Source organism: Ruditapes philippinarum, unplaced genomic scaffold (assembly GCF_026571515.1).
Source record: "Ruditapes philippinarum isolate M1 unplaced genomic scaffold, ASM2657151v2 ctg234_1_1_1_1, whole genome shotgun sequence".
Lineage (NCBI taxonomy): Eukaryota > Metazoa > Mollusca > Bivalvia > Venerida > Veneridae > Ruditapes > Ruditapes philippinarum.
In genome coordinates this window covers 48613-75686 of record NW_026854287.1, presented here as the reverse complement: position 1 = coordinate 75686, position 27074 = coordinate 48613, and the positions used below count along the sequence as shown (strand labels likewise).

General features: G+C 32.1%; 1 protein-coding gene across 1 annotated transcript; it reads right to left on the bottom strand.

The window, feature by feature from the left end:
* Positions 1 to 24525: 24525 nt before the first annotated feature.
* LOC132739671 (microfibril-associated glycoprotein 4-like) lies at positions 24526 to 26239 on the bottom strand. Its single transcript, XM_060727430.1, has one exon. It carries the CDS (start codon positions 26132 to 26134, stop codon positions 25193 to 25195), a length of 942 nt encoding a protein of 313 aa, XP_060583413.1. The 5' UTR covers positions 26135 to 26239; the 3' UTR covers positions 24526 to 25192.
* Positions 26240 to 27074: the final 835 nt, after the last annotated feature.

Below are 27074 nucleotides of genomic sequence, written 5' to 3'. Positions count from 1 at the left end.
CAAGGACGCAATCCCCCAAAGAAAACAAGGTCACGTTTTCACAACGCAGAGGTGAAACTAAAGTGATTTATTTTAAATTCAATCTGGAAACAGTTAATAAATAATTATCTACTACACAAACTTTTCTATCTCCAACGTTTCGAGGGGTTAAACCCCTCTTTTTCAAGGAGTTTCTGTTTATTTTTATATAAATCACATATTTATCTTCTTACGACGTCATTTCCTGTATGCATAACTTAGTTTAAGATAAGACATGTAAGAAGATAAATATGTGATTTATATAAAAATAAACAGAAACTCCTTGAAAAAGAGGGGTTTAACCCCTCGAAACGTTGGAGATAGAAAAGTTTGTGTAGTAGATAATTATAAAGTGATTTAAAATGAAACTTTTTATACGTACTGCCGAACTGACACTTAGATTTTGTTTCGTTTATGCATGAGTTTGATTTGAAGAATGCAAGTAAAAATCAAGTGTTTAAACGAAAAATATGGGTACTGGCTACTGCTTCTGTTCGGGGAACTGCTCGCATGCTAGTCCTAGCCTTGTCTGAAAGTGTGGATCTGCGGCATTTATTAAATATCTCAATGGTTCTTTATCAAAGACAATTGTCTTAACGTATAAAAACTAAAAGTAAAATGGTGAAATAATATACTTTGCTCTTAGTCTTAATCTGATTAAATTTAAAATGTCTTTCCTGTCTAAAAATAATAATTATACTGCTTTATCTCTGATAAAGTTTGATGGTTTGCGCATGCGTCAAGTGGCAGCTCTCGAAAATTTTTCGGACTGTTTTTTTCCTATTTTAATTAAATTCTATGGTTGTTTTAGTCGTGAACTGGATGAAAACATCGTCTTTTTAGTTTTATGAACAATACTGTTTTAGTTTTTAAAGGATTTTAAGTTGTTACGAGCAGAAAATTAGTTTTAATTTTTAGAGCCTGAATTTTACACGCGGGATCCGCCATCTTGGATATTTTTTTAGTGTGCTTCGGAACTTTTTACGTTTTTAAGAAACTTTTTAAGGATTTTTAACTGAGGATTTATTGATTTTACCATTGTGCCTGTCAACATGACCACTAGTAGTTTTATATATGTACTGTTTTTTAATGTTTATAACTCGTGTTAAATTGTCTGACTGTGAAAATATGTACAAATCAGAAGTTCTACATGCAAAACACCAGGCCTGCACTAATGGGACAGTTTTCACTTCTATTCATAATATCCCTAATATGATCCATCAATATCTGAATATATCTGGATATGGTAGTAGAAAAACTTGGAAACCACTTATACAAACATATAAACAATGTAACCCGTTTGTTTTGACTCTGTTGATATCGGGGGACATCGAAACAAACCCCGGCCCTTGTAAAGACTCTTGTGGATCTTGCTCTAAACTGGTGCGAAGTCGTGATAAGAGTTTACAGTGCGATGACTGTAATGTCTGGGTACATGCACGCTGCGCTTCTATTGATGACCAACAATACTCAGATTTGCAAAGCAGCAATGAGAAATGGTATTGCCAAAACTGCTGTGCACCGTGTGGTATATGTACGGGAAATATATTCAACACTGATCCAGCAATTGAATGTGAAAATTGCAAACTTTGGATACACAATCAATGTGCGTACGTGTCTGATGCCGAATATCTCGTCATCCAAACTACAAACTGTTCATGGATTTGTCCTTCATGTAACGACAACAACACATCAACATCCTTTTCAAGTTTCTCATCCAGCTTTGAAACTAGGAATCAATTTGAAGCCCTTACGGAAGAAACAGATATTAAGCAAACTGTTGAAAAACAGAAATTTAAAATAAATGGAAAAATAAAAGTTTATTTCAATTAACATAAACAGTATTAGAGGGAAGAAACTGGAAATACAAGCCTACCTAGAAGCAGAACAACCCGATGTTGTAGCATTACAAGAAACAAAGATAAACTCTAGCAATAAATGTCTAATGAACTTATCCCTGAAAATTTAGGATATAATGTTTATCGGAACGATAGGACAGCTAAAGGAGGAGGAACAATGTTGCTCGTCAAATCCTACCTAAATCCGGCACCAATTGAAATCACTGGAAAACGGTTCTGAATCTGTTTGGTGTAAAATTATCTCCAATGGCAAACCTCACTATATATCTAAGCTGGTACAGACCACCTGATGCCCCTATTGAATATATTAATCTTTTAAAGGAACAATTAGACAAAATTAAAACTTTTTGGAAAGTCCATACATACAGCCAGCAATCCATATCTTGGGTGACTTCAACTACCGTAAAATAAACTGGACATCTAAACTAATTAAAGATACTGACTCATGTTTATCGGACTGTGAAGGCCAATTATTCATAGACATTTTAAACGAGGCTAGTGCAGAACAACTTGTTCTCTTTCCAACTAGAGAAAGTAACACCTTAGACTTATTGGTAACAACTTTACCTGGTCAGTTTAGCAACATTCACTCTCCAGATCAGTTTAGTGACCATGACGCCATTATGGGAACATTCAGCTGTTATGTACCTAGGAAATCTATGCCAAAACGTAAACTTTTTAAATACTCAAAAGGTGACTATACTCAAATGAAGGAAGATGCTGTTAATTTTTCCAAATACAAATACTTTAATGGTTACCAAAACAAAAGATCAGTAGAAGAAAACTGGAATATGTTTAAAAATTTTATAATAAGTACATCTGAAAAGAACATTCCTAGCAAAATGTCAGGTGGAAAAGAGTCTCTACCTTGGATAAATAATAATATTAAGCGTCTGATTAAAAGAAGAAACCGCACACATGCTTTGTATAAAAAAACTGGCAACTCAAAGATTAAACAAAGATGGAAGATTCTAAGAAGTTCTATAAATAATGAATTGAAATCAGCACACAGTATGTTTGTTAACGATCTCATTGGTGACATCAAACAGGACTCAAAACCCTTTTGGAAATATATAAGTAGTCAAAAGAAAGACTCGCAAGGTATACCACCCCTAAAGTCAGGAAACGGTAAATCCGCCGAAACAGACATAGATAAAGCCGAAACACTTAATCGCCAATTTACTAGTGTTTTTACAGAGACAATTTACAGTTCTGTTCCGTACTCCAAACCTTCTACTGAAACCATGAAGAAAATTATAGTTACTAAAAAAGGTGTTGAAAACATTCTAAAAAAATGTCAATCCGAGTAAAGCAATGGGTCCTGATAACATCCACCCTAGAATACTCAAAGAACTTTCATATGAAATATCAGAAATCCTAGCCCACTTCTTTCAACAGTCAATTGATTGCGGATTAATTCCAGAAGACTGGAAGAATGCGAACATTTGCCCATTGTTCAAAAAGAACGATAGATCCATTCCAAGTAACTACAGACCTGTGTCGCTGACATGCATTACTTGTAAATTGTTAGAACATATAATTTGTTCCAACCTCATGCAACATTTAGAACAAAACGGTATTTTGAATAATCGTCAACACGCATTTAGAAAACATCATAGTTGCGAAACACAGCTTGTAAATGTCATCCATGACTGGGCTACATCTATAGATAACAACAAACAAACAGATATATTTTATTCTTGATTTCGAAAAAGCGTTCGACACAGTACCTCATGAACTATTGAAAAGTAAACTGAAAAATATGGAATATCTCAAAACATCTTTTTAAATGGTTTAGACTTTTTTCCTTACACGAGAACACAGTGGGTTGTGGGGAAACGGTAGCAAATCAAAGCACTTTTTAGTAAAAATCCGGTTTTCCCCAAAAGGTCGGTTTTTAGGGCCGATTTTTTATTCCTTTTTCATTTTAAAATAAACTTTTTTTCGGACAATTTTTTCGTAAAAAACATAAAGTTTTTTCGTGACGGTTTGGGCGTTGCTACAGAGAAAAAATTAAGTAAAAAAAAGACGGGGCGAAATTTCAAGGGGAAATTTAAACAAGTGGAAACATTTGGGCCCAAAACAAATTTTGGGGTATGAGGTTTAAAACCAGTAAAATGCCAACATAAAAGGGACTCAAAACTAAAAAAAAAAAGGAAAAAAAATTTCCTATAAAATATACTTTAAACAAAGGGAAAAAACGGGAAAATTTCCCTAACAATCTTTTAAAAATTATTTTTGGGGGTCCAAAAATAAAAGAAACCCTTGCCCCGGGGGAAAAAGTGGAAGAAATTGAAACCCAAAGCAAAACAAAACTCTGGGATTTTTTAAAAAAGAAATTTTATCAATTTTCCCCCGCTAAAAAGTTTAAATTACAAGCTTTTAAAAAAAGGAAACTTTTTTTAAGACCAGTTTAAAAAAATTTGGTAGTGCACCCAATGGGAACCCACATCAATTTTTATCTAAAAAGAAAAAAACCTAAAAAGTGTTAAAAAAAGAAAGGGGCAGTTAGGTTTATAAAATAAAAAATTAAAAATTTAACGAACCGGGTACAAATGAAAAACCCCTTTTTAAAAAAGAAATAAATCTAACATCCCTTTTTAAGGAACGAAAAACCCAAACAAAAATAGCCCTAAAATTTTAAAATGAATAAAAGGGTGTAAACAAACAAGCACAATAATATAAAATATAAATATATTTTACAACAATAGTAAAAAAGATCTAACAAGAACCAACATAGTCAACATTTCTTACGTATCCAGTCGCGTACTGATGTGTTAAAGTATAGTTTTTTTCCCAAATACTGTGAAAGAATGGAAACTCTCTACCTCCAGACCTTTTGATAAATAATGTAAACACCCTTAAGGACACATCCAGTTCATCATTCGCAAAAATCATTAGAGAGGGTATCTTGTTGCCCTAAGCCGCTTGATAATTGCAAAGGCCGGTGTAAATAATGTCTTTGACGTCACACCGTATACAGATCAAGATCAAGATCCAAGATTAAATACAAAGAAATAAAAACATTCACCTCTGTTATAAATTGATTGCTCTTTCTACTTCCATGTCTTTGACCTTTATGCATTAGAATAATATCTAATAAAGATATAAATCAGCAAAATACGGTTACGCCACAAATTGTAATTTGTTGTTGTTGTTGTTTTTGGAATGGATAACTTTCTGTACGAGTGTATGGAGTATACTAATCGATGGTCTCCGGTCTTCGGCCCGTCCTCGTAAATTTGATTGATATGAAATTGGAATGACTGAATAACAACTAGTTTATTAAGTGTCAATATTTTGAAATGATGAAACGGACTTGACACTGAAATAAAAATATGTGAAAAATTAATGTTGAAAAAAATTAATATTGGAATTGTATACTCCCAGATTCAACTAATTAATAATTTTTTTTTTTTATAATTCAGATTTTATTTTTAATTCGGTTGTAATTCCAGAGACTTATAGTAAACAGAGAGATAAGAAAAATAAATATAGGCTCTGTTGGTAATTTAAAAATAATAAAATAAAATTATAATGAAATTAAATTTTCCTCTACAATTAGTACTTTTTAATGGTGAAAAAAAATGCAATTTGTGAATTAACGAAGCTAAATTATAAGTATTCCCGCAAGAAAACCGTAAATGGAGGAGACCGTCAAATCAGTAGATTATTTTTAATTTCCAACTCGAAAAAATCTCTTTGTTAAGTAACATGAAATTGTTTTAAAGAAAATCTTAATAGGACTAAAAATTGACAAAAAATTTTCAGGAAACGAATAGTTTTTCTAGTTTAAAGTAGTTGAAAGATGAAGAAAAACACTTTAAATGTCAATAAATAACAAAATATGAGGTTTTGATTTGTAGGTTTTTATAACAATTCGAAAACGGTCCTTCTTGGTTTTACCCCAAATCCCAACGAGATACGCTGTGATCTTTCCCCTTCATTCTTCGGCGTAGATCTCTGCCACCAAGGTTCCGATAAATCAAGAATTTCTGATATACTAAATATATATTTTTTTTCAAAAATTGTTTTTTATCTACGTACTTGCTTTTTAAATTCTTATCAAGATAAGTTTTTTTTTTCCTCAAATTTTTTAACAAATGTTTATGAAATAAATATAATAAATAAATAATATGAAATATTTTAGAAAATTAATTTTAAAAAAATTATGAGAATATTTTTCTACACCGAGAACAATAATTTTGAATATTTTAATATTTTTTTGCTTTTGAATTTAATTTTTTCGTTATTTTTGTATACTTTTTGATAATTTTTTTGATAAAATTATCTTACGTAGGCACTAAAAGTTTAAATAATGAAACAGAAAGAGAAAAATGACGTTAAAAGATTTTCTATGTAAACGTTTGAATTTCCGACGTTTACGTCATGGTGACTTTTCAATCATCATGTGACGGTCCTTTTGAAAAGGCAAGTGATTACAATTTCTGCCAAGGGAGGGTAATCACTGTTTTTGAAGGAGTTTTGGGTTAAAACCCATTACCCCGATACACAACGCCTTTTAACGCCCTTTTTTCACCCACCTTTTGGGTTGTCCTCAAAATGGTGAAAAAAAAATGCCTTATTAAGGCCCCAAACATTTTGTTTTTTGTCTGAGAAATGTTTGTTTTAAAAAAAGTGACCACATTTTGGCGCGGCCCCAACCAAAAAGATAACATCAGGGGGGTTGGGCCGGAAGGGGGATGGTGCCCCCCTTCTGTTTGGGGGTTTGAAGGGGGGCGGCAAGTACCCCTCATCGCCAAGAAAATGTTGGAAACCCTTGTGAGAGGCTAAAAAAAATGGATCCCCAGATTGCGAATTTCAAATAAGGTAAACGTGTGACCCAAAGCAAATTTGACTGCTATTCTCAAATTTTCCATTGAGAAGTTGCAGGACACCTTTGAAAAATCAAATTTTGATGGGAAAAAAACAACACAAAAATAGTGATTTTTTGGCAAATTTTGAGGATGTCCCCTCGTTTGCCAATGGTGACAGGAAATTTAAGCAATGGGCAATGTTGGGTTACAAAAAAGGCAATGGTCCAAGTCCCCAACTATTTGTTGCCAAAGTTTGAATTTTGGGTATTTGAAGGCAGTTTTTATAAAAGTTTTATAGGCAATTTCAACTTGTTTAACGGGAGACTTTTTTAAAAGAAAACAGCCCCTTTTTCACAAATTGCTCATGAAAATTTAAAGGGTTAAAAAATAAATTTTAAAAAATGAAAATGAAAAAAACTAAATTTTCAAAAAAGATTTTCAGGACGAAAAACTTTTTTAAAGTCAAAAGTCCTTTCCCTCCTGTAATGTACTTTTTTGGCCTTTTCCTTTATATTTTGGGCCCAAATTTAAAACATCTCATTTTAAAAAAAAAAAATAAAAAAAAATTTGTGGGAAAAATTTTGTAAAAAATTGAAAGGAATAAAATTTAAAAAAACTTGAAAAATTCAAAATTTAAAGGGCCCCTGCTTTCAATGAAAAAGCTGTAAAAAGGGTTTTGTTGTGTCATAAATTTAAAATTTTTTGTTTTATTGTGGTTGTGTTTTCCCTTTTCCCGTGGGGGTCTTTTTTGTTTATTTATAACGTGTAATGTTTTATGGTGTCCAAGAAAAAGAATAACTTATTTAGAAAAACATTTTCAAGACTTGCAATTGTGGGTTAGCTTTCCCCTTTAAAATTGTTATGTTTTAAAAAATTGGTATGGTCCCGTATAACAAAGTTTACATTCTCACCCCCAAGCTCTTTGGTCTTAACAAACAAAAACTGTTTTAAAAAGTATTTTCAAAATAAAATTAAATATTACAGCTAGAAAACTTGTTAATCATCTTATGCAAACAAAAATAATGTTTAATTGTCTTATAATAGCTTGAAAGACCATATTGGAAATAAGTTTGTAATTTTTAAATTATGACAATGTAACTTTGTGATAATATATGTCTGGTAATTTAAATTTGTGTGGTGTGGTTCAATATAAAAGGATTGAATCTTGTCTACTGTGTAATGTATGTTGATTATATAAATACAAATACTAAAAGTCCAAATGTATGAACACAATAACTCTGTCCATATTTGGGCCCTAAAAAAATTTTTCAAATTTCCCCTCTATTCAAAAGCCACCAAAAACTTAGGGAACAACGATTGAAACAAGTGTTTCCCATGTTGTGGGTAATTTTAGGGCCCGGGGGTTTGGGGGTGCAAAAATTCGGGAAAGATTGGTGTTGGGGGTGGGGGGTCCATTTCTGACTGCGCTCTAGTTTTTTAATCAAAGGGGAAATGGTTTTTATTTTGGGGAAACCCGGTTTTTTTTAAAAAATAATTTCACCCAAAGGGGGTAAATTTTAAAACCACAAAAAAATACCCAAACTTAAACTTATATCTTTTGCTTATTGAAAATCATTTTTTTCTTAGAAAACTCTAAGAAAAATCAATGTAAATTTAATTTCCCCGGCATTGTTTGAAAAAAATTAGTATGGCCGATTGATGGAACAGATAAAGTATAAGGAAAATTAAAAAAAAAAGTATACCACTCTTTTTTATACCCTCCCTTAATAAAATTTACTTTGAATAAAAAAAAAAATTAAATAATAAGAAGTCCATTTTTTACTGTCCTTGTTTTTGCTTCAAGTTTACCTGCGTTTTTAAAAAATTTACTTTATAATGCCTAATTTTTACGAACTTATTATTGGTTGGTGGTGAAAATAAGAGAAGTTTTAACATACGCCGACTTTTAATGTCAAACACTTACAGACTCAAAGTAATAAAAAAAATGTGTTTTACACAGCGAAATCCATTTTTTTTCAATACTAAAAATGTTTAAACCTCTCGGGGAATCATAGTAAGTAAAATAGTTCCATAATGTATAAAGCTTTTTTTTTTATTTTTAAATTAATATGTTTAAAAACGCGAAAATGCAAAAGAACGCCACCGAGAAAGGACCAAAAAAAAAACAACAAAAAGGCAACTCCAAGCAGGACCTTGTAAATAAAGCAAAGGAAAGGAAACCATGCCATGCATGGAAAAGGGAATGCCACCGATAAAATAAGCGTAATTATAAACTAATTAAAGAAAGCCCCGTAGAAAAACCCTATTAAAACTGTGTTTCTTTAAAAAATTGCAAAACCATCTTTAACATAAATAAGTAATCTTGACATTTCTCAAGTTTCCTGTACAATGTTCTATGTCGGACACCCAATCAATGTTATTTATTTTCACCATAAAAAGAATTAATAAATTTAGCAATTTTAGGCAAATGGTTTTTCCATTCTTAATGTTCTGTTCGCGGATTACCAGCCCCTGTTCTGTCATTTTTCAAAGGTAACACAGTTGGGTACAAAAAATATTAAAAAAATACCAAATCAACCTTTTTTTGGGGTTTGGGCCCCGGCCCCGAGGGGGAAAAGTAACAAACAAAAAAATTTTTAAAAAATTTCCCCTTTCTTTATTTTCCGAAAACCCAAAAGAAAAATTTTTTTTTTTCCCAAAAAAAAAAAACATAAAGGATTTTTTTTTGTCTGTCAAAAAAACTTTAATTTTGTTTATGAAAAAAAATGACTTTAATAGTTTTTTGTTTAAATCCAGGTTTGGGGGGAATTTTTTTGGAAAAATTTTAATTTTTACAAAAAATTCAATTAAATAAAATTTATTTTTCCAAAAAATTACAAACCAAAAAGGTGTTTTTGAAAAATTTTGTAAAATTTCCATAAAAATTTAAAGTAGTTTTAAAAAATTTATTTAAAATTTAAAATTTTTCAGAAAAAAGGCTTTTAAAAGTTGTTAATTAAAATTAATCACCCAAAGAAGCTTTAAAAAATGTTTTGGGAAAGTTAGCAAAAATTATTGATAGAAGAAAATTATAGGAATTCAACCCTTTTTCCAATATGTACTAAATGCAGGGATTTAAACCCAAATTTGACAATGAAAAAAAATATTGGGCCCCCTTTTTTTATTAGTTTTTTCCATTCTATTAAAAAGAAAATTTAGAGGTTCAATGTTTTCCTTTGGCCAACCAGCAATAAATGTATATCAATTTTGCAATCTTTTGCAAAGCTAACAAAGCTAAGTTTATTAATTGTGATATGTATAAGAGAAGTTCAAACAGTTATTTTTTACATATTTAGGTATCTGTTTTATATTATTATATTCTGTATCTACTTCTGTGACTCATATTTACATTTTCATATTTTTTATAGTAGTTTTTTGTAATTTGGGCCATTACGTTTCTTATGTAAATGTAAATATGTTAATATCGGCCACGGTAACTTGGAGAGGATGAAATTTGTTTTTGTGCCAATTTAAAATATTTGACTTGACTCTTATAACATCTCTTCAAAGTTTGTAAATTTTTAAAAAAAATATATATAAATCGAAATCATTTTTTTTTTGTTGTTGTGATGATTTTTTGTATTTTTTTTTTTGTGAAATCAGAGATTTTTTAAATAGCAAATATGTTATACGTTTTTTTATTCACATAGTCTTTGCAACATTTCGCTGAACCTGTATTAATATATTTGAATACGAATAGTTTACTCACAAAAATTAAAAAGTAAGTGCCAAATAAGAAGTTATACTTTAAATAAAAGAATTATTTTTACCAAAAAAAACGATCCGTTTACTTAAAATAACAAAAAAAAAAACACCAAAAAAAAAAAAAAAAAAAAAAAAAAACCAAAAAAAAAAAAAAAAAAAAAAAAAAAAAAACAAAAAACAAAACAAAACAAAACACACACACACAAAAAAAAGTGAAACGAAAACTGCCAAAAGTAATTTACTCTTTTCTTAACAGTATCGAGATGATTTGCTAATGTGCTTGTATCTTACTCATATACTTAATTTGTCCATTATTACTGGTATTGTTCCAGATGATCTCAAGTCTGCCCGTGTTGTTCCATTGTATAAAAAAAATAATAAGACTGAACCTGGTAATTATCGACCAGTGTCTATTTTAAGTGTAGTGTCCAAGGTCCTTGAGAGAATTATTTATGACCAAGTAGAGAGTTACTTATCAGAGAATAACCTACTTTATACCCATCAGTCTGGTTTTAGACATAGATATTCTACTGACACTTGCCTTTTACACCTTAACAGATTTCATTAAAATTTGAAATGGATAAAGGTAATTATGTTTGGTATGGTCCTTTTAGATTTACAAAAAAGGCGTTCGAACACTGTCGATCATAATATTTTACTCATGAAACTTGAAATGCTATTGGGGTTTTCTAGTGATGTTATTCACTGGTTTAGGTCTTACTTATCTAGCCGTACACAAATGGTCAATGTCTCCGGTGGGTACTTTCATCTAGCGCCAATGTAACTTGTGGGGTACCCCCAAGGTTCGATCCTTGGCCCTCTCCTATTCTTGATTTATGTTAATGATATGGAGCTGTGGTTCGTAAATTGCTTCTGTATGCTGATGACTCAGGTATTTTAGTATCAGGTAAAGATATCCAGTATATTACTCTCAGCTTACTGATGATCTCAGCAAGTGTGGAGTAAGTGGCTCACTGATAATAAACTTTCCTTACATCTTGGAAGACAGAGTCTATTTTATTTGCGTCTAAAGCCAAGACTTAGGTCATGTGATCAACTAAAATATTGTATGTAATGGTACTACAACAACATCCACCAAATCTGTTAAATACTTAGGTGTTGACCTAGATCAATGTCTATCTGGTGAGTCTATAGCCAACCAGGTAATTAAGAAGGCGTCAATGCAAAACTTAAGTTTTTTATATAGAAAAAGTTCATTTTTAATAGGTATAATACTAAACAGCTTTTAGTTTCTTCATTAATACAATGTCATTTTGGATTTTGCGTGTGCCTCCTGGTATTTTTAGGGTTGCAGTCAAAATTACTAAAAAATAGACTTCAGGCCACGCACACAGAATAAGTTGGTGAGATTTTATACTTAATCTCAGTCCCCGTACTCATATAGGGAGGGCTCATTTTGAGGAAGTTGGTTGGTTACCAGTACATCTGAGGGTAAATTTCTTATTCTTTTGGTCATGTACATAAGATACATAACAATAGTGCACCTAGTTATTTAAATGAAGCATTTTCAAATTGCAAATGAGGTACACTCTTACTCCACTCGATTTAGAGATAGTAACAGTTATTCTATTCCAAGAGTTAAGGGTTTCGGTAAGAAAACATTTGTATTTAAATGGTTGTCAGGAATGGAACAGGTTACCCAATACATCTCTAGGTTCATAGCAAAGTCGTGATAATTTTAAAAAAATCTCTTAAAGGAACATTTTAATTGCAATCATATATCTGTTTAGTCATTTTAAATCTAGTCATCTTACCTAGCTTTTATTTATATATTTTTTATGTTTACGTGCATATTTTAGTAGTACCTATTCATTGTCAAATATCTGTCATAATAATCTATGATTATAATAACAGTGTGTGATAAATTCTTGTGATGGAAATACTTATGTGCAATAATTGATATAAGAAATTGTAATTGAATAATTTATGTTGCAATACTTAATAATTAGTAATATTTTGCCTTTCTGGTGTCATATGATCAAATTCTAAGGGACCACAATGGAAAATAGTCGGCTTTATGCCTTCTTTTTGTGTCATCCTTGTATTGAATATGATGGCATTCAACACATGCACCTTTTCCATGTTTACATGTATCTCTTGATGTTGACATTGAATTTGTAGTTGTTTTATGACATGTATTTTTTACCAGAATAAAACTATCTATCTATTATCAAAACACACTTTTGATCTATTTACTGGACAGTAGTGGATCTAAAACTATAAATTGTAACAACTTGGACTTTGTACAAATTATATGTAAACAACTTTTATCTTTTAGAGAAAAATCCTTTCATCATATAATATTTCAGCTTTCTCTTAGATTGTCATAACATCCTTTTTTTTTAAATTCTAGGTATACATGTACCTATTTTTGAAAATCTTAAACATTATAAAAAATTCATCATCAAGGGAAGATAAATAAAAAAGGTCACTTAATATGAATATGAAAATGTTCCATTTTTTTTTTTTTTTATTTTTCTATAAAAAAAAACTTTTTAAACCTTTTAAACCCCTTATTTTTTTTTCTCTTTATCTTTATATTTTCAAGAGAATTGTTTTCTTGCTGAATGATAAGAGAAAAAAGCCATATAGTGGCAATTAAAAACAAAAAACTCATGAGAAAATGGTAATAGATCGATCACACTTTTATATATAAAATAAATAAATATTTTAATCTTTTGAAAAAAATTTTTTTTTTTTTATGTTTCAAACGATTCTGTTTACTCCCACATTTTTAAAAATAGGTCCAAGTTTCTTTACAAGAAACTCTTTTCCCTTTTCTACCCCAGAAGAAGGAAATTTTAAAATTTCAAAACATTTTTCTTTTTGAAGTTTTATCGTTTAAACTGGGGCTTAAAAAAATCTTATGTCCCAGATTTAGCTAATTTTGATATTTTACGCAGTGAGATAGTATTTGTTGCATGCTATTGCAATGTACAATGGACGCTCAATATATTTATCCTTTGCAATTCGAATGATCGAGGTTGCACTGTTTATGTTTAGACCTTTCATTCTTTGCTTGTTATATTTGCTTTTGATTGAACTGATCACATGAATACTACAAGTTATCAATATCAACCGCGATATCAAAACGTTTGCTTTATCTATTTATTTCTCTTCTTTGGTGATCAACAGATCCAAAGGCCTCACATATGTTTTACCACATCTGTATGTTTTCGTACATATTTAGATCAAAAAGTCAATTCAAGTCAAGTCAATTGTCTAAAATTCAATTCGAAGGGAATCTGAGTGCTTAAAAGTCTGGAAAGTTGTGGCCCCTCGGAAGCAAAGAAAACAAAATTAAATGAAAATTGCAGAATAGGTTTGATCGGGTCTACTCATGAGACACAATAGGAAAGTGCAACATCCCTCAACCTCCTAGTACCGGCTTAAGCGGTTACCTATCTTCACCACTAACGTGCTTTAAGAAATGATCCCGAAATACTAGATTATATAACAACACTGAAGTGAAGTATGTGGTTATTTATATAATAGCTGCCACACAGCACTTGATTTTACATATTTTGTGAATTATGAAAGTCTGCTTAAATCTATTATTTCTGATTCATCTTTACCTAAAGTTTTATGTTTTACATATCATTAAAATTATATCGAAGATGTTTGGATAAGACAAATGTTTTCATATGGTAGGAAAGATAAAAACGCTTATTTTGTCCGATGTCAACGTTAGCATGTTTTTTGGGTTTGACTATTCTATAAAATAATTTGGGAGCTTACCCGGGGTGGGCCCCTCGGCCGTGGGCGTAAACCATTTTATGTTAAATTTTTTTGAAAAACCTAAAATTTTTTCAAATCCTTTGGGACAAGGTTTTAAAACCTTGCTTTACTCTTTCACCATCATTTTCCCCCAACTTGTACCAGGGGGGTTTAACGGGTATATCAAAGTTTTTGACATAGTTTTGCCCCTTTTTTTCTTTAAATTTATTTTATTTTCTGCAAAATTTATTCGAGCATTTTAAATCTCATAATATTTTTTTGCTTTAATTCAAATAATTTTTTTAAAAACTCACAAAAACCTTACAACATAGTTTTCATTTCCCGACCACGGCGGGGCGAAAAGGTGATTTTTTCTCCTTTTTTGTCTATGGGCAGGGATCATGCCCCCTTAATAAATTATGGCTTTTTCCCTCTAAAACGGGAAACTTTAAACCTGGACGTTGCGAAGAACCATTTTGCCCATTTTTGGAATCTGCGATATTTAATAAAACTTCAAGAAATAAAAAGGTTTCAAACCATTTTGAGGATAGTGGACAAACACAATTTTACCAATGACCTATAAATCAAACATTTTCCTTGAAGTTGCAGACATAGGTCACTACGTCAAAGGTAAATTTTGGGGTTTGGGTGCTTGCATGATTGTTTTTTTGCCCTCGCCCCCGGGAATTTTAAAACCCGGAACAAAACACTTTTTTAAAAAAGGGACAAATTTAAAGGGATCCCCTTTTATATTTTCGAAAGGTTTTATCAGCGCACCCATTACGTGTGCACCAAATTCACATCTCAAAATCGTCAAACCCTACGATTTGAAAACTTTAAATAAGTTGAAATAGTTCGAGTAAAAAGTTGAAATTAAAAAAAAAAGGGGAACATAAAATTAAATTTACCCCCATTTTGCTTTTCTTGAAATTTATTTTTTTTGAAAGTAACCTTTGTTCGGCGGATAAAAAATTTTAAAAAATATACATTGTTTTAATAAATTTGATACTTTTTTTAAATAAAATATTTTAAAATTTTAAATTAAAAACTTTGTTAATTTTATTCCCCCCTTGTTTCCCTTCCCTTTTAAATTTTTCTCTTAAAATTTCTATTTTCTTTTTTGTCTTTTGGGGTTAGTAAACCTGTCAACCGGGTAAATTTTGGTTATGTTTATTTTTTTTTGTGGTTTTGGGGAAGGCTCCTTTGGCACTTCATATGCTGACCAATTTAATATTGAAAAATTTTTTTGTTTTAAAATTAAAAAGTTTTTTAAAAGGGTTAAATTTTTAAAAAACCCCCTTTGGGTTTTTATTTTTCAGGTTAAAGTTTTTTTCTCTTGGATTTATTACTTAAATATTTAGATTTTTTAGAAATTCTTTTTTGGGTTTTTTTTAATTTTATAGGGTTTTTTTGATAAAAAAAACAGAGAGATATATTCAAAATATTTCCCCTTTTGGGAAATTTTTTACAATATTTAAACCCGAAATTGTACAGGGTAGTTTTTACAAAACCCTGCAATCCATTTCATTCAACCTTACCCTTATTTAAAGTTTTGGAATTTTCTTATTTTGGACCAATTAAACATTTTTTAGTTTTTTTATAAAATTATAATTAATATTTTTTTATTTGTTTAATAATATCGGGTTTATTTAGATTTGCATTTTTTGTTTCTGTCTATTACCCCACCGGTTTTACAAATAACTTCCAACTGGGCACTCGACAAGGCCGCCCAACTTTGATTCAACTTGAAATCTAAAAGGGGAGATCATTTTTATAAAAATTTTGGGACCAACAGATGATTTATTTTATTTGTGTTTCCAAAGTTTTTTTGCTTTAAATCTTACTTTCCCGGGGAAAAAGTTATTTGTTTTTTTTGGAAAATTTTTTTAATTTTGTTAAGATAAATTCTTTTTTTGCCAAAAAGGGGAAAAAGGTTTTTCCCTCAAAAAATTTTGTTGGAAAAAACCTAAAAAACCACTTTTAAGGGAAATATTTTTGAAAAGGGAGGATGGAAAAAAATCTTCCCTTTTAATTTAAAAAATTTTAATTTTATCCGGATTATGAAATTAGAAAGGTGTTCCCCAACTGGTCTTAAAAAGGGTGAAACAGTAAAAGTATTTTTTAAAACCCCTTGGAAACCACAGAAAACCAACAGAGGAAATTTTGAGAAGCAATGACTTTGTTGGAGTATTAAACTGGGGGAAAAGTTTGTTCAAAATTTTTTTCAAAGAAAAAAAAGGGAATCATGTTCACTAGGGGGAGTAAGGGTTTGAGACACTTTTTAAACACTGTTTAGAAAGGGTGAATAGTAAAGCAAGGGGGAACAAAGTTAAAGGAAAGATTCTGGAGAGGTTTTAAAAATCAGAGAAGTTAAAGAGGGGCCTCAAGGGGGTTATCAACAAATCAACAGATTCTTTAAAAAGTTACCAAAAAGGCAAATTAAAGAGAAGAAAGAAAATGTTTGGGATAAAGATTAAAAAAGGGCATATAAGTCCCAAATTTGGGGGAATAAAACAAAAAAACAATAAAAAGTTTGAAATTTTTGGCAGGGGGTTCCCCTTGATAGATTTTAAAATAATAAAAAGGGCTTTGTTTTGGGAAAAAAATTTCAAGGGGTAAAAACCAAAACCAAAGGGTTTTCTAAACTTTAGAATGAAGTTTTACATATGCGGCCAAACAGAGGGTTTGGATTTAAAAAAGCCCCAATGGAAAAGGAAGAAACAAACAAAATTTGACAAAAGAACCCCAACACAGGAGAAAGGGAAGAAAAAAAGAAGAGAGAAAAGTAAAATTTAAACGGGGAAAGGGTTTTTCAGGGAGGGCTCGATGGGCAACAGAAATAAAAAGGGCCCCTTTAAACAAAAAATTAAAAAAGAAATTTTGGAGCAGAAATTTTGAAATTTTCTATGTTAAAAATGGGGGTTGTAAAATTTTTTAAAAAATTGATACCGTTTTCAATTAAAGCACAAATTTCGGATACTTTAATTAAAAAACCCAAATTCCAAATTTGGAGAAATTAAACCAATTTGCTAAAACCAAATAAAGAATTTTTGAATAAGTTCCCGGGAACCAAGGGTAGAAAAAAAAATTTTTTAAAAAACATTTCAAATCTACATAGGGGTTTTGAAAGGTTGAAATTTCCCCAAAGGAAATGGAAGGAATTTTTGTGCCACTTTCAAATTGATGAATCTACTGAATATAAAAAAAACAATCCCAAAAAATTGTGGGAAACAAATGTAAATTCGGGGGGTTCTCATGGTTTCCCAGAGAAAGGCAAAAAAATAAATTGATGATGCACCACCTTGAATGGAAAACCCAGCATTTAATGCAATTTGCAAAATTCTTGTGTGCGGGTAATGTTTAATCGTACAAAGGAGTTTACTTTTGAAACCAATGGGAAGGGTGAAAATTGCTGTAACTGGGACTTCTGAGGAAGCATCTAAAAAAACCAATTCAGCTGTCACAGAAAATATTTGACACTTCTAATTTTTGACCAAACCAACAGTATGCCCTCGTGTTGTGAGATTAGACAATCCTGGAAAAAACTGCTAGAAATTCCCGTTCGATTATGAAACCAGAACAGCAAAACCTTTAAAGGGTCATGCAAGAACGGTTATTATGCCAATTGCTGAAGTAGTAGTCTTGGATGAAGAGGCCTTTAGATCATTGCAACTACCCTATCATCTGAAAAAGAGAAAATTTTACTTACCTGTGAAGCTCCTCCACCGGGTCTTCATCTGAAAAAAAAAAACATACTTACGCCGGAAAGATCATATATTAACCCAAGTGGTCTGCAATCCTGAAAAAGAAAATGAAGAAATTGAAAATATAGATGTTATCTAGGTAAAAATAAGAGCAAATTTATGGTATTGATTATTGAGTCACTCGGATGTTAAAGGAAGACCAAAAGAAAAAGTTCTTGAAATTTGTTTGATAAAATGGCAATCGATTTTCCCAAAGAATTTTGTTAGATCATTTGGTCATACTACAGGAAGTGAAACATATAAAATAGAACTCACCAATTCGCAACCTTTTAAAGAACCTTACAAGAAGATTTCCACCAGCGCCTGCTTAAATGAGTTAAGCAACATCTCAAAGAAATGTTGGATAAATCGGAGCCAATCCGTCCTTCCAAAAGTCCTTGGTCATTAATGGTTCTTATTTTTTCGAAAAAGGATTTTCCATTTTTTGCATCGTTTTTTCCCCGACACTAAAATTCAAAAAACCAAGAAGGAGAAATAGGAATCCCACAATAGAAGTTTACACTTCATATGCTTCCCGGACCCAAAATTTTTTCCCAAAAAACTGGACCTCAAATCGGGTAGGGCGGGTTAAAGCTTGAAGGGGGAAGATAAGGAAAAAACAGCATTAAAGTTGAGGGCCTGGGGGTTTTTATGAAGGTAACGATGCCCTTTGGGCCTTTTAATGCTCCTGCTACTTTCCCAAACTTTCTTAGGGAACGCTGAAATGGGGAAACCTAAATTTTAACGGACTGCCTTATTCAAACCTTGACGACATCCATCATTTTCAGACAATATCGATTCCCATCTTGATCGTCCTTGAATCAGTATTTAAACGGACTAGCTGAATTTTAATCTCAAAGATAAAGCCGTCAAAATGCGAATTCCTTTCAAAAAGAAACAACTTACCTCGGCCATTGTGGTAATCCCAAGAATGGTAATTAAAAGCAGATCCTGCAAAGACAGAAGCCGTGAAGAATTGGCCCATTACCAAAGTCTGTCAAACAAGTCCACGCCAGTTTCTTGGATTTGCCTGGCTATTACAGACGATTCATTCGCGGATTTGCAGCTTTAGCCAGACCTCTAAGTGATCTCTCTGGATAGGCCACCGACCAAGAAAAAGCCCAAAGATGTTTAAAAGGAATGTAAGAGGCGACCCCGGTTTTCGTTGGGATGAACCACAACAAAAAGGCATTTCGATGACATCAAGAAATCAGTTAAGCAAATCCACCAGTTCTCGGATATGCTAACTACACCAAGCCATTTAATTTTTCACGTGGACGCTTCGGTCAGGGGACTCGGAGCCTATTTATCAAAGCAAAAGAAAAGACCGGGTTAAAATTGCTACGAAAGGGCAGGACCTGAAACAGAGTGAAAGGGAATTACCCAGTTTCAAAAAACTCGAGTTTCTCCCCCCTCAAGTGGCTGTCAACTGAAAATTCCATGCCCTATTGTATGGCGCAAAAATTCGAGGTTGGGGACGGGAAAATAACCCTTTTTTTACGTACCAAAAAACTAAAAAACCAGAAAGTTAGATGCCAGGGGCCACAGATGGTTTTGCTGCACTAGAAACTAAAATTACACTGCCACTTACGGGAAAAGGGTTCTAACCATTCTGCCCGCAGATGGATTAGTCGTTAAAACCCCGTGATTTGTAAAACATTCACCAACGCGGCAACAGGGGTTTCCCTCAGCCACTTTTTGGGTTTCAAAAAAAGATCCCGCCCAAACCCAAATTTCACCCCAGATACTTTTTGGTTATACCAATGATATTTTTACGTTCTTCGTCTATCCCCCTAAAGTTTTTTTGTAAAGCCCCAAGCCAAGGACCCAATTAATATCGGGTTGTTGTGAAAAATTTTTTAAAAATGGGGTAAAAAACCCGGCTAACCTTTTGACCGAAATTTTATCTCCCTTCCCTTTGGTTAATGGTCCCGTTTGACTACTTCAGGGCGTACTTTTACAAAAGACATCTGTTTTCGGGTTAAAGACCATCTTCAATTTTTCCTTCCAAAATTTTTGGGAAACCCTGATTTTTTTAAAAAGTTTTTACATGACGATCGGGTCATCGGGGCCGTATCTTTTAAACTTCTTTTTTTAAAAGGATTTTATTGGAAAGGGAATGGAAAACTTCTAGCTGAAAATGTCAGAGATGGGGGCTTTGGGTTTTCGTCGAAAAGGCTCTTGCTAATACTGTTTGGCGTTAGCCCCAATACTCAATGTCCCCAAATTTGGGACATAGTATGCATTGATTACCTGTCTCTGGAACGATCGAAGGGTGGATTCGAGAATATCCTTGTCCTCTCACAGATCATTTCAGTAGGTATGCACAGCAATTTCCTACTCGAAACCAAACTGCCCAAGACAACATGCCAGACTTCTGTTCGACAACTTCATTGTGCCATTATGGTATTTCCGTCCAGAATTCACAGCGACCAAGGCGCAGAAATTTGAATCGGCCCTAATCAAGGAAATTGTGTTCTCTTGCTGGCATAAAGAAGGACTCGAACAACACCTTATATTGGCGATGGGAACGGAATGGTGAGAGGTTTAACCAAACATTACTCAAAGATGCTTGGTACCTTAGAAAGAGCATCAAAAGTCCGACTGGAAAAGGGCTCATGTTCCAAGTCTGGTAACATGACCTACAACGCTACGCGTATATGAGAGTACTAGCTACTCACCTTATTTCGCTCATTAGTTTGGTAGGGCATCCAAGGCTTGGCAAGTTGATGCTTTTTTCTAGGGCTACCCATGACAATTTCATCTAGCATACATCGAGTATGGTGGTTAAAATTCGCGCACCGCTCCGGACCGCATAGGGAAAAGGCCCAAACGTTGCCTCCAAAACGCCCAGGGCAACAAGCTACACTATGATTCAAAAAGGCACGTAGTGCCCAACTTTAAGCCAGGAGATCGTTCCTGAACGTTAAGTTTTTTTTTAAGGGGCAAACGAAAAAAGCTTGCAGACAAATGGGAACCCATCCCCTACATCATCATCCGACAAACCGGTTGGGAAGAATACCTGTGTATGAGGTAAAAACGGGAAGGCCCGAAGTTTAAAAAAGTTCTGGACTCACTATCGGAAAATGCTTCTTCTCCCGTTTTATGTCAACAACAGATGTATTGAATGAAAATGACTTAAATCAGGATGAAGTCAAGGGATGATGAAAACAGTGGATGCTACAAACGAACCTTCTCCAGATCTTGAAGCAAGCAGTGAAGAGAGTGACATTCAATCAGATCATGAAGAAGAGGCATCCACAGTTCCATACGTTATTCCGATGAGACGAGGTCCTGGACAAACAAAGAACCTGACAAAACCTTCAAACCACAAAGAGAGAAGAACAACAACCAAAATGGATGACATCAGGAGAGTGGAATATGTGATGTTATATATTGATTGTGGTTCATGTAAGTAAAATTTATAATCAAAGCGTCGTGTTTGATAGTTGTTTTACTTAAGTGTAATTGTATGTTTGCTTAAAGTACATAAGTGCGATATGATATCATTGAACTGTTTAGAACTTATGGTTATGCAGTAATTTGGTCTTATAGATCTTATAGTAAACTGTATTAATTACCTCATACTTACCGTATTGACTTACGTGCATAATATGCTAATCTTTTTAGCTCAATTTACTTACCTCGATAGTATCAATAAGCAACATACTTACCTGGCATAACCTTCTGTCATGTTAAACAATTGTTAATTGTAGCTCTGTCCTATGGTTCCACGTCTCGTGTCCTATAGGAGCTAACGGATTATCTATCAATTGCATCATCGCAGCAAGCTTTCGAGTTTGATGTTGAATTCTTATTTCTCTTGCTCAAATTATAATTACCTCAGGTATTGTACACAGTAAATTTTTGAGTTTGTAGCCCAGCCAGCGGGTGTGCAACATATGCTTTTGCTATCATTTTCTTATTTTTTTTTTTTTAGCAAATGTTTATATAACTTTTGTATATAATATTGTATATATGTTTGTTTTTTTAAATTGAAGGGAGACGTACAGAAAAGTCAGGAGCCTTTTAAACGAACCTGGAGGAGTATGTCGCGGGAAGAAAATTTTAAAAAAATTTTCCCATTGTTTAATAATTTTTTATACATTTCAAAAAAATTTATAAAAACTGTTTTTAAAAATTGTGTTAAAGTTTTTTAAACCCCTAAGGATCCATACCTTTTTTATCTCCCCTATATTTCTATTATTTTTCTTCATTGTTACTAATTTGGTCCCCCGGGGTAAATTTTGCTATGCATGTTCGGATGTTGTGTATGCTCCATTGCACTTCATATCTGCCCAAATTACAATTTTATTTTGGGGTAATAGTTATATTGGGGGGTTTTTATTTTTAATAAAATTTTGGATTTTTCAGGTTGTAATCTCTACTTATTACTTAAATTATTAAAATTTTACAGAATGTCATTATTGTTATTTTATAGGGGTTTTTTAAATAACAAAAAGAATATATTCAAAAATTTAACTTACCGGGAATTTTACAATACTTCCCTAAAAATTGTCCCCATGTTTTTTAAAACCTGTTTTCATTTCAAACCTTATTTAAATAATTTTTAAATTTCCCCCTTAAAATCTGTAAATATAAGATATAATTACATTGTACAAATAAAAAAACACACGTGGGACACACATACGCGCATAAGTTTTTCACACACTGACTCGCCCGGGGTTCTCGCATGCCATTTGGGGTTTGACTGGCTACTTTTTTAAATGGGAAATGTTTTCAAAGTAAATAAAAAAGATAGAAATTTTACAAAAAAACACACGCAAAACTTTACCGCGCACACATGCGCGCACAAATGATAACAATTAAACTTGTAAAATTATTTCAAACCCCTTTTCTATTTTCTTACTTTCATTTTATGCTTTTTAAGTACAAATAGTTTGCCTCTTAATGGCGTTTGCTCTAACAAGTACAATACGAAAGAACGAATTATGAAAGGAAGGGTTAACAAGGAAGAGCTATATTCACTGAACACAGTCCCGACTAGTGCCAAAATAGAGAGAAATGAAGAATCCAACAAAGACGTCGAAACCTAAAAATTTGTAAATGTTGCAGACCTAGTTTGATTAAGCTTGTTCATGCACGGAAGTGTAAGCTACCGCCCAAGTTAAGCGGAGTTAAATTAGGCGGTGTTTAACATTTAAACATGAAAATGGTAAAATTTTGAATATAGAAACATCCACAGATATATTCATACGGCGGTTACCATGGAACCTTCAATGTGGCACTTTCTTGCCATTCCTTGACAAGCGTGTATGGCCCTAAGAAACAGAAGCGTGTGCAGCATAAACGAGAAACCAATGAGCGTAACGAAATACAATGGAATTTTGAAAGGGGATTAGGGTTATGAAGCATATATATCACAGATAAGACGTGACAATTATGTAAAACAAAGATTAACAAGGGCGTGCCACTTGAAATGTCTACGAAGCTCGGCTCAGTTAAGGATCCATTACCTTTGTTGCTGGGTCGTGTTGTGGCTGCGTTTGTTGAATGCCACCTTTCTTTGTTAATCTTCTTTTCCATTTTTTACATTGAAGGTATGGTCACTTTAGTCTTAAAGTTTTACAAACATTAGAACCATTAAGAAGCATTTATTTAAATCATCAGTATTTCTTATTATTTTAAAAAGTATCCATGAATAAATGACAAAGATATAGCCAAAACCTTCAATGTTCTAAATTGACCTATCTAGCTATCAACCTAGTGTTTAAGCATTACAAGTAGTCCTAATGTGCCACAAATTTATGCCTAGTTACGCCAATATTCATCCATTGAATGACAAAATTCATGACCGGACATGACCTTCAAAATATTTATATCAAATGAAATATGACCTTTAATGTCTGAAATCTTACTTTATGCGATAATTCTTTTCTCACTCAAGACAAATTGTTTCAAAGTACCACGTATTTATTCTTAGCTCCCGCTGAATAACACATATATGGACTGGACATGGCCACAAATGCACTCTCATATCATGGCTTTTGAAATACAAGTGTGACCTTTGAACTTTTGTCCGCTACATGTCGTCTTATAAAGAGGCGCCATATTTATCCAAAATTGATTTTTAATTCATCCATGAATGACAAAATCGTTAACCAGACTTTTTTAGAGACTTTAAGGAAATATTTTGTTCGATTTTGGTCTTTGATTTACATCATCAGCTGGGTTTTACATCTGACTCATTGTCCCAATGTGCCATATATTTATGCATTTTTTTATTATTTATGAATTATTTCAAAAGGCATCAATTAATGAGAAAGTTATAGATAAAAACGTTATTTCATACACTGAATAGTCTATTTACTTTGCAGTTATGACGCCGTTATGAAATGTTTGATAGTTCGTGTAGAGTTATAATATATTCTGTACTGAACTGTAATCTTGTCAGAATATATGAGGTATGTGTCGATTTTAACACCGCTGTAACGAATAGTTAAGGACTACATACAAAATTTGACAAAAACATTCTTATCTTTTTAATGAATGTACGTATATAAAGCATACAAAGTACATAAGATTGTTAAACATTTATTTATAAATACATGCACATGGAAAATCGATTTCTATTTGGTACATAAGTATATATATATTTAAATCGTTTGAAATGGTACTGTTTCCAAACTTTATTATACAAGAAGTAAAAAAGTGACACAAAAAGTAGTACTTGTAGTGAAATCTCTTTTAATAAGCTAAATATGTTTGATAAATTTCGTGCCTTTCATAAATATGAAATGTATCACTATATAATCAACATTTTATTTCATTATACATGTACTTACAATATATAAATCATCAATGATAAACTTAAGAAGTAATTGTACTTTAACGTTAAGCTATAGACGCTAACAACAACAAATGTGAATTTTATTAATTGTGATCAAAACATCAGATATACATTTCTATACAACATGTACAATATTACAGAATATGTTAAATAAAGAGCCTAAAGATATTTTGGTAAATGTTACAATTTTCAATAAACTACACCACTTTTATAATTATGAAATATATCAAAGTCCATTAAATGATATAATTATAAATTTTTTTTATCATACATACAGTGCTTAAAACACAAATAATTAAAATTGACGGATAATATTTATTGTATTGGAATATTGAATATTGCGAAATGCTAGCCATATGATATAAAAACAAAACTCAATGTATTCGTTTTTGCAATCCAAACAAAATTGTATTATTTCATTTGATGTATTTGGGAAACTGGAGGTAATGATAATATACAAAAATCCAAGTTACACAAGTTATTATAACCTGTAGAAACGAACTATTTCCTTCGACGAATTTTCATTTCTATGGTTTTCATCGAAGTGTGGTATCCTTTCCACTGCTTCCAGTTTGTACCCTTTCCGTAGACGTTAGAACCATAGAGTCCGTTAAGGTTTGAATAATGACAACCCTTGTACCACCATGCACCGTGATACATTACTGCACAATTAGAACCGTCGAGGTCGTTGTCTCTGTCTTTTGTAGTAAATTTCATTCCATTTTGAAATTTAAGAGCATCACCTGCAGTTCCAGAGTATCCGCCAACATGCAGCTTGTAACTGGATTCAGAATCACCAATATAAAACTGACTGTACTCTGCATACGCCGATTCTCCTTTAAAGCTGGTAAGGTCAACTCGAAGCTGATATTTGTCTTGGCTGGTTATCTCATGTATAATGCGATTACCAAGATAGAAGTTATCACTTAGATTACCAAAACCAGTTTCGTATTCGTCCCATGTCTTATAAAAGTCGCTTTTAGAAACCCTCCTTTGTATAATGGTCCATTTACCGCCTGATGTGTCCATATCGCAACGTACTGAGATGCCTTTCTTATTGGAAGTAGGGTAAATAGCGTAAATGCCAGTTTTATTTTGACCTTCATTGTAAATATCACCACAATCTATAGGTTTCGGTTTATGCACATCTAACATAAGAGCGGAAATATCTGCAATCATGTCTTTCTTTAACTCCGCCAGATCTGCTTTTGTGGCAACATCTGTCCTGTTTGAATCGCACGTACACGAAAGACGGTTTGAAATGTTAGCAAATATTTTCTCTATGTATTCGTCTGTGTCAGAAAATTTATCAAAATCTGACTCGCTACTTTCATCACTATGCATCTTTACCAAAGGAATATATATGTTACTTTCATGTTTCGCAGCAACATATCCCAAAATAACAGTCATAACAAGAAGCTTACACATTTTAGTTGATTTCATTCAAACAAATGTTAATTGAATATGTTTTTATGATCTCAAACTGTTAATAAACGTTTATTTTAGCAACAATCTGTGGCGAACAACTTGAAATTGCAAAATGGGAATGAAAAACTGGAACAGAGTATAAATAACTACTCTTCATTTATAAACAATGGAGATTCTGAATATATAAAGAGATCAAAGTGAATGTAGACATTGATAGTGCGAAAAACTAAACAAAATGAAAATAGACATATCTCTCATCTTATCAGCAACAATTGGATGATCTTGAATAAATCAGATACAGACAGAAACAAATGTCAAACAAAAATGGCTAAAATTAGTACAAAGTTATGAAAAGAAAATATAAAATCTAAAAGTAAACGTTGACTTTATGTAAATTCAGACTAATACAAACAGAAAAAACAGCAACAAACAGAGATTTGCAAATAGCCCTTATATTTTATTTGTCATTTTTACCACAAATATATACATTTAGTGTACTATAAACCCTTTTAGCTATAACTTACATTACACCATTAATAAAAATAATAACAGTTGATAATATGTATATATACACTTTAAGTAATCAATTTATTCTACCATTGTAGTAAAGATCTTATTTATGTAGAATAATAAACATAACAGAAAACAAATTGGAATTTTTATCATACTTCTGACATTACAAGTAACTCAAAATAGGATATATATATTTTTATATACAATGTAATATATGTATTAATGTATAACTACGTATAAATGTACCCAGACAGACACTAACTGCGACTAAATAATTCAGTGTATAAGTAGCAAATACCCACGTACACTGGACGATCAATTTTCGGCTTATTTCCACAAAACCATAATTGCTCGATTCGGAAAAGGGCAAAAATAGCACAGTCCAAAAAACAGTAATTAATTAATTTCTGTTACCGATTTCTTTGGGTAATGCACCAGCTTG